At 48.3% G+C, this 8,869-nt stretch overlaps 1 protein-coding gene and 1 long non-coding RNA gene across 2 annotated transcripts; one reads left to right on the top strand and one right to left on the bottom strand.

The window, feature by feature from the left end:
• Positions 1-3,403: 3,403 nt before the first annotated feature.
• Positions 3,404-5,775, top strand: LOC109751836 (glutamate dehydrogenase 1, mitochondrial). The gene is made up of 4 exons (XM_020310717.4): positions 3,404-3,770; positions 4,917-5,167; positions 5,324-5,399; positions 5,497-5,775. Exons 1-4 carry the CDS (start codon positions 3,768-3,770, stop codon positions 5,674-5,676), a joined length of 510 nt encoding a protein of 169 aa, XP_020166306.1. The 5' UTR covers positions 3,404-3,767; the 3' UTR covers positions 5,677-5,775.
• A 141-nt stretch (positions 5,776-5,916) lies between these two features.
• On the bottom strand, positions 5,917-7,677 carry LOC109751837 (uncharacterized). Its single transcript, XR_002230198.4, has 2 exons — positions 7,394-7,677; positions 5,917-6,218 (listed from the first exon to the last, which is right to left on the bottom strand). It is a non-coding gene; the product is annotated as an uncharacterized lncRNA (long non-coding RNA).
• Between the last annotated feature and the right edge of the window lie 1,192 nt (positions 7,678-8,869).

The raw sequence follows: 8,869 nt of genomic DNA, 5'->3' as shown, positions 1-8,869 counted from the left end.
ATGACCTAAGTAACAAAGATATTTTATTAGTTACTCTATCTTTCTCTAGAAATGTCATCACAGTGGGTTGTAGATATCGAAAAGCAAGCCAGCTAACTCCCAAGTGTTCAAGCCCAAGTTAAGTAATCAGGACCTGACAAAATAAAGCAGAATATGATCTACATGTTTCATCTCCAAGTGCTACAACATGGAACATGGAAAACGCAACAAGTATAACAAAGCGCTTATACAATCCAACTTCATACATTTGGCAGCACCTGTTTCGCTAGTAATTAGAAAAAAAAAACAAGCATCAGGTAATAACATGTATCCAGTATGGTAATAACCTGGCAGTGTTTCAATTGTTTGGAACATGACTCCAATTTTATGGACTAAAATTCATTTTCCCTGTAATGTTTATAGCTATATAATCATGGATTCATGGCCACGCCGCTAACATCAAATAAAACAATGCAATGATACTAATTTGTCTTGCTGAACGATCTAAGAATCAATTAGGCGGTAAATTTATTAAATTTTTACTATTTGAATCCAAGTATAAATAACACATTTTGAAATACATAATCAGATCCAAGAGTTAATTGTGCCGCAATAACGAGCATGCATGTGATTAGACAAATATCATTTTTTTAAAACGGAGGCAAAAGATTTGTCTCATCAATTAATTAAGAAGAAGAAAATTGCCCAGTTAATTAACAACGGAAAACTGGGCGAAAACCGATACATATAGACCACATGCGAACTACTCGCTAAGGGAAACTCCATGACCCCACGGTCAACCCGATAAACACACATAAGTCGCAACAACCACAATCCCTCACACTTCTATGTCGCAAAGAAACCCCCAACGAAACCAAGGTTGAAGACAACACATACCACCAAATCCACAAAGACGAGCCAGTTGGAGATGATGGTCGAAGAGACTGTGTATCATCCATTAGGCAACCGCAGACGCCTTACCAAGGGCGCCACTCTTCTTGCCTATGCTCCTAAGAACCTTCTTCACCTTCCTGATTTTGCCTGTAGAAGCCTCCTCCGCTAGGAGACAAGCAATCGCCTTGCCAGACCCAGGGCTAGCTACCTCCAAAGAGGCGAGCAAGCCACAAAGCTTTTTCTTGAAGACCACCTCGTCAATACGTGCCCACATAGCTTCATGGTCAAAGACGGGCTTCAGCGCCACAGAATTAGGTGCCAAAGTACCGACCACATTAGGCGTCGCCTGCCCAATAGCCACAGGTGAGAGAGCAACAACAGCATCCAAACCTTCACGGTCCACAAAGGCGAGAGGCTGACTGGGCTCCAACGACTGCGGTGAGGTCACAGTTGGCATCGCCAAGGCCCCTCCAAGCGACCCTGACTCCTTAGGTAGCACCATCGAAATAGGCGAAGTGGGCTCCTCACAGAGCTTCTGCAACCTAGGCATAATCTGCAGCACCGGAGCCACAACCTCGACAACAGCTTCACCCTCAGAAGCAATCGGCATGATAGGCAGTGACGACGTGCATGATGTAGCACGAGGGGAGAGATCTCCATACATTCCTGCCTCCCCATCGACAGAATCAACCTGGATCTCGGGTAGCGGGGTCACAACGGGCACAACTTGGAGTTTGGCGAGAGCGGCCTCTACGCTTGCCAAAACATTCCAACACGCACAATGCAATCACGAAGCTCAGCGCGGAGGAGCTCAGTCTGCCCCACAATGATCGACGCCGACTCGGCCTGCCTCTCCGTTGTGGCCGGGACGACTACAAAGTCATCAGGTCGTGGCATCGAACCGATGCCAGCAGAGTCTAATAGCTGTGGCTGGCCAAGTTGGGGAAGAGGCCAGCCCCTGCCTGAACCGAACCGAGGAGCGGGATCTTGGACCGTCGCAACAGCAAGTCGAGGGTGAGGAAGCGGCGGCGGTACGACGGGGCTTGCGAGGGAGCTAAGAGGCCTCCACTTGTTGCAGCAGCCGCGAGCCCGGTGGCCGTTTTCCAAGCAATGCGCGCACCGAACGGGGTCGCGGCAGACGAAGGCGCGGTGATCAGGGGCCAGGCAGCGACAACAACGGCCTTTAAGCCAACTCGGGATCGAGGAGGGCTTGAATGCTTGGGCGGCCAAATCTGGGTGGCGCGGGCCGCGGTGCGATTTGACGAGCTGCCAGCCTCCGGTCGCCTCCGCCTCGCGCCCACAGGTGTTGAGCTGGCCGGCATTCACAGCAGAGGTGAGGCAGCAGGGGCTCATCGGCTCAGCAGGTGGGCGGATGTGGCCGCCATTATGGCAAGGCAGCGCAGCCGACATCTCCAGAGGGGTTACAGGGACCGCAGGGCGTAGACGTGGCACTGGCGGCGGAGGCACATGTCCCCGTTCCAGATTTGACCGGGGCAGATGGGTGCTTGACGTGGGAGCCGTGGATCGAGGCGACGACGCCGGCGAGCCTAGGAGGCCGGAGGGCACTGGCAGACGGCCGGAGGAGGCGCCGGCAAGGTGGCCGGGGGCGGCGGTTGGCGAAGATTGGCTGGCCGGCGCCGTAGTCGTGGAGCGGAGCTTGCAGGAGACGAGACGTCCTCGTACGGCCGGGCCGGCCTTGCGGCCGGCGAGGAAGGCCGCGGCGAGCGCGGCCGCCAGAGCAGGGGCGGTGAGGGATGGGGCCGGAGCGGTCGACGCCGGCGCAAATGACGGCATAGCCGTCGCGGGCAAGGGGGTCCCCGCGGGCCGGCGAGCATCCATATCGCGGGCTTCCAGGGGCCGAAGAGAGAGGGCGGTGTGGAGATTTCGGATCTCTAGACAAATATCATCATCGACTAAAGAGAGTTCTTTGGTTGTCCAGCCTCAATTTCATCTCCCTCGCACTCAAAGCTTACTGATAATCTTAGCCTTCTTGCATTCTTGTTCACCTTAACTAGGGACATGCAGTTCAGCATCACTAGCAGATCTCTTTTCATCGCCCATCAACTGATTAGAGGTACGCTAATTAGTTGGGAAATTTGATTAAAAGCATACAAAAATAAAATCAATGTAGTGAATTCAGTCGGCAAAAAATTCTGGTATTGTAGCATCTAGATTGAAATAAAGAGTGTTATCATCTCAAGGCCGTCCTCATCCTGGGCTTGCAGTTCCACACCATTACCAGATTTCTTTTCATCACTCATCCACTGATTAGTGGTATATATAAATACAACTGTTACAGTGGCGAATTTAGGGGCCGTCCATTCACTACGATCAAACGATGGAGAAATAGGAGTTACGAGGAGTTACGAGAGTAAAATTACATGAAATCACAAATAACTATGGGACCGTTACAAGATTATGGTGGGGCTAATCATTTTCCAAAAGGGTAGATCGCGCTGGGAGTAAAGGAAAAGAAACCTAGCCACGCACGCTTCTTCTGTCGATCCCCTCTCCGCGCCCCGCACGCTCCCCCCCCCCTCCTCCTCCTCCAGCCGCTTCTCCTGCGCCTTCTCCTCCCCGCTCCTCGCTGAGTCATCGACTAGATCGGCGTCCATGTTCAGCAGCGGCGGCGGCATCTTCAGCGGAGGAGGCGGGTGGTCGTGGCGGCGGCATCTTCAGCGGCGTCGCCGGACTCCCGTCGCTGACGTCGGCCTCACCCAGAAGAGGTCATGTCCGCCCAAGCCGCCAAGGAGGGGGAGCAGCCGTGCCCGGAGGAGGTCGTCCCCAACTCCTGCATCTAGTCGTCGACCTTACCAACACTGCAGTCGCCGCTGCTGGTCGAGATCGCCCAGGTTGACAACGGCCCCGCCGGACTGCATGTCATCCTGCCCGACATGGTACGTACGGTCTCTTGCTCCCCCCTCCCCCCCCCCCCCCTCCCGCCCCCTTCATCCCCTATGTTGATCCCGACATGTATTGATTTGATTGGGCAGTTCAATTCGGTGGTTCCAAGCGAGGAAGTGGTTGGATGTGCGATGGCCTAGCGGTGTAGATACGCGATAGATTTGTGCTTTGTCGATTGATGCACATGGGGAGCTATGCAGTTACCCTGGAGAGGAATCGAATTTCTTGTAGAATGATATTTGCAGTGTTATTGTTCGTCACGTACAAAGCGCAGGAATCATATTAATAAGTTATACATCGTTTGTGCCATAATTTGCCATCTTGGATAAGGATTGATAGAAGACAGAAGGACCAAAATCATCTACACTTGCTCACTACTAAGTAGAAATTTGCTACTGCAACCCTTCTGGTTTAGGAAAGTGACAATTTTCAGCAATTATTTAGCCGTAGGGAAGAACATACAACATATCCCTTTATTCTGCCTATTCGTGTCTGATGGAGCAGTTGTAGGACGTTGTTTTTTCTCTTCGATGTTCTTTTCCAGGTGAAATCCATGGCTGCTTCCGAAAACTTAAAATTTGTAAGCAGATGTTTTATTTGCCAAAAGATGGTTGTTGTTCTGCCACTAGACTGACCATCCAGCTTTTAATTTTAGTGTAATATCAAGATATCGCAATTGAACTCTTCTTAAGGTAATTCTCTGTTTTATCTGAACTCACTAAGATTATTTGCTTTTTCTTTGGTCTTTTGCGCATTTAAAATGCCAGAGAAATTTTTGCCAATCTCTTTAATTTTCACGCAAAGCTAAGATGTTTCCCATTTATAATTTAGAGACAAGCATCTTGTCAAAGCTTAGGCTTACAATGGAGACACCATCAGTGGCAATTGCAAAGTTCTGTGCTTGATATGTCAGTATCTTTCTAATCTCCCACCTCACGCGCTGAAATTAAAGGGGAAAGGAGCACACAATGAGCACCCACAAGTAATATATTCTGCCAAATATATACAAGCATGCCTACACAATGCTAGTAATAATCGTTGTGTACAATGGCGCCATACATTGTGGAGCAAGGCCAAAACTATGTTTCTTCATCTACATTTGCACAGATGAGCAATTATTATCTTCTTGCCTTTTTCAGGTATTTGGCAATATTGGCTCTTGGGCTGCCCAATTGATCACTGAAGCTGGTGGCAAGGTGGTCTCCATCAGAGATGTCACAGGGGCTGTCAAGAACTCCAATGGCATTGACATAGCCAAGCTGAAGAAGCACTCGGCAGAGAACCGCGGGATCAAGGGCTTTGACGGAGGCGACGCCGTCGACCCGACCTCGCTGCTCACGGAAGAGTGTGACGTGCTCATCCCGGCAGCTCTGGGAGGAGTCATAAACAAGTAATCTTCTATTTCCTCGTCCCATCTCACTTCATCCAATCTTTATCAGATTACTGCTCAGAAGCTCAGTTAAAGTATCCTCCTGGCTGTTATTTTTTGTGTATCTGAATACATTTTTGTTAATAAAAAGTCCGTTTGATTTTCTTCTTCTACTAGGGACAATGCTGATGCCATCAAAGCAAAGTACATCATCGAGGCTGTTAACCACCCAACAGACACCGAGGTCGACGAGGCAAGAACACCAACATTTTTCCACAAAACTAAGCTGCATTTGTTGACACATTCACACATTGACTGACAGCAGAGAAATGTTCATGTTCGTGGTGCAGATTCTAGCAAAGAAGGGCGTGCTGATCCTACCGGACATCATGGCCAACTCCGGCGGAGTGATGGTGAGCTGCTTCGAGTGGGTGCAGAACATCCAGGGGTTCATGTGGGACGAGGAGAAGGTGAATCGGGAGCTCAAGACATACATGACCCACGCCTCAAACATAGTTCTGAATATTTAGGCAATGTATGGCACTGTAGAAAATGGACAGTAGTTATGTAAAGTATATCTTCGAAAACCAGAATTGGCTCAATTTGGAAGAATGCCTACTTCATATGAATTTCTTGCCCGCTTTGCACGCATTGCTACATGTGCATTATCATGCCTCAGCCATAATCATTGTCGACAAATATGGAACAGAAGAAGTATGTCCCCTATTTTAGTCCTCTCTGTCATGTTCGCGTGCCAAAAAGAATGACCATAACTCAACATCATAACTGTTGACCAGGATATGAGCAGTACAAGTGTTCAGACCTGCATCTTATATATTGGCCAATTGCATGGCCCAACACAGAAGTAGGTTTAGGGAAACAAATTTGAACTTGGCCACATTATGACTGATCTGACTCTTCTGCACAAGATCATAGCACATCCATTAATTTTTATATCATACACAAACTTCAAAAGCAGTAATCGTGGGAGCGATGTGGATGCCGCCATACTAGGAGTTGTGTATCTCGAATTTCATGCTGATACTGATGGTTTTTTCTCTTACAACAAGCTCTGCATAGACAAAATATTCATGATGAGAATACACCAAACTCTAACAAACAATCTCTGCTATAGATACTATCCTTATATCTGATTTGCATGCTCCTCTAACACAATTCAAGATATTTAGTTCAATTGGGAATGTGCTCTTGAATAAAGCAAAGCACTATTTAATGCATTTAGGTAATGTTTAGCCAACGTGACTCCCGGACCTTGGTGGGTTGTAGAATACACGTGAGAAATAAGACATCAAGTTGCACTGAAGATCACCCAAACCCGTCCACAAACTCAAGAATCTCATCCTTTTAAGTGGCACACTGTATCAGCTAGAAAGCAATAGCTGACCACATTTCCAGCTCGGGATGGGGATGTTGTGGGAACCACTGGTTGCACGGCGACAGTAAAGGAGATGTATCAGAACATAAGGACGTGTATTTTCAGAGCAACATCTCTGAAACTATAGCGTTCTGCTGTACTATCTGTACTGAACTGCTTATTTGCCCTCAGCAGAATAAGAATGGTTCTGAATCTTGTTAGATTTGCATATTTGGAAACTCTATGGGTAGTGTAATTAACATATTCTTCGCAATGTGCACAGCAACTGGCTAAGGATGTTGAGTTCTATGCACAACATGCTAGTCGTAAATCCATTAGGATGGACGATGTTATCCTCACAGGTATTTGAGCAAACAATATCTTTACAAATGCCTGAAAGAGAAGTAAAGAATATTGGCTTCCTGGAATTGTTGTTTTCTACACAAGGTTGTTTGAGATACTTGTGTACTCGTAATTTTCCAAATGTTGAATACATAGTTGATAAGCTATAGACAAAAATGTTGTTGATACTCTCTTCATGGTTCTCTTAATGTATTTTTCCCCCTCCCACTGACCATTGCATTGCAATCCCAGCGCATAGAAATGAGCATCTTATGGGCCAGCTGCAAACATTTTCTCAAAACCTGAAAGGAAAAGAGCCTTGCACCGGGAAGAAGAGAAATAAATCATCCAAGAAGGACGATAACTGCCGTTATCTGATCTCTAATTGTGCAAAGAGTCTAGGCTGAATTGACACTGCAGGAGCACCCAAATTTCCTCTGACAGCCGGCGACGACCTGACAAGCAACGCGGGGCGGGGGGGGGGGGGGGGGGGGGGGGGGGGGGGGGGGGGCTAGGGGAGGGAAAGGTACCTGTTGACGGAGTGCTCGCCTCGCCGGCTGCTTGACGGAAGGGAGGCGCTGCAGTGGGCGGCGGGGCAGGGAAGACTTCGGTGGGCTCGGCGCGCCGCAGCGGACGGTTAGCAGTTCCTAGCGTTGAGCCGGAACCCTCGTGGCAGGAGCGACACCAGGTAGGCGACTGCTGGTGCTTGCCTGGAGCGGTGCCGCGGCGGGATCGCTCGATCGGAACGGCGGAAAGGGCGGCGGCGGCGGCTATGCGACCAGAAACAGAACGATCTGCGTGGGGGACGGGCACGGGTGAGCTAATTCTCCCGCGGAACGGATTGGAGGAACTTTCCTATTCTACCCTTTTGACCAAAAAATAATTATTTTACTGATTTCTCAAATCTGACGGTCAGGAAAAATTGAAGGTGGAGTTACACGAAATTACGAGTTGTAACTCGCCAATCACCCTAAAACAACTGATAAAGTGATTAAACCGCAGACAAAAGTAAAATAAAATCTGGTGAATTCAGCCAGGAAAAAAACAGAGTAAAAACATAGTATTCTAGCATTAGAAGATTGAACTAAAATTATTACCTCCTCCTCATCGTTGCCGTCCTCCTCCTCATCATCATCGTGCTCATCCTTCTCGTCACATAGAGGTAGTAGAGGTGGAGCCTTCTCGAATGAAGCTAAATTTTGGACAGAAATAAGGGTGACGTCTCAAATTTATGCTGGTACATGTTGTTCGGGGAAAGTAAGAGCACAAACGGAAAACCAAGAATTGAACTGCAGTTCAAATGACTGAAAACAATAATAAACATTCCAGTGCCCTCGCCTTGTCTCCATCTCCACAGAGGTCCCTGCCTGCACCCTAGCCCAGAGCTGTGCGCCGACCTCCACTCCGGCAGCGCACGCCACCTGAACCCTGCTTGGCCGCGTCGCCAATTTAAGCAGCGCATCTCGCTCACCGGGGACTGGACCGTCACCGCCACCCCCAGTGAGGAGGGCTGGGCTGCTAGGTGCAGGGCCTCAAAACCGATGTCTACTGCTCGTCCGCTACGGAGGTTGATCGTGCTAGGCAGACGAGACCATGGCGGCTGGCCGCCCTGCCCACTCTCTAGGATTCCAGCCGCTGCCGGCATGCGCGGCGTCTTTGATTTCCATGTAAGTATGTTTGTGACTTGTGTAAAATTTAGTTGCAGTATTTAGCAATTTTTATTCGGTGATCGTATTGGCCCGGAGTTAAATGACTACTCCCTCTGTTTCCAAATATTTGTCTTTCTAGACATTTTAAATGGACTACAACATACGGATGTATGTAGACATATTTTAGAGTGTAGATTTACTTATTTTGCTTCGTACGTAGTCACTTGTTAAAATCTCTAGAAAGACAAATATTTGGGAACGGAGGGAGTACAATTTTGAGAACTAGCAGAGCATTGTTGAAATAGAAAATTACTCTCTCTGATTGTGTTCTATGTGAGAATTTCATGCTTCTTATAT

Source organism: Aegilops tauschii, chromosome 7 (assembly GCF_002575655.3).
Source record: "Aegilops tauschii subsp. strangulata cultivar AL8/78 chromosome 7, Aet v6.0, whole genome shotgun sequence".
Lineage (NCBI taxonomy): Eukaryota > Viridiplantae > Streptophyta > Magnoliopsida > Poales > Poaceae > Aegilops > Aegilops tauschii.
Note: the sequence above shows the minus strand (reverse complement) of the source record. Positions and strands in the feature narration are given on the sequence as shown.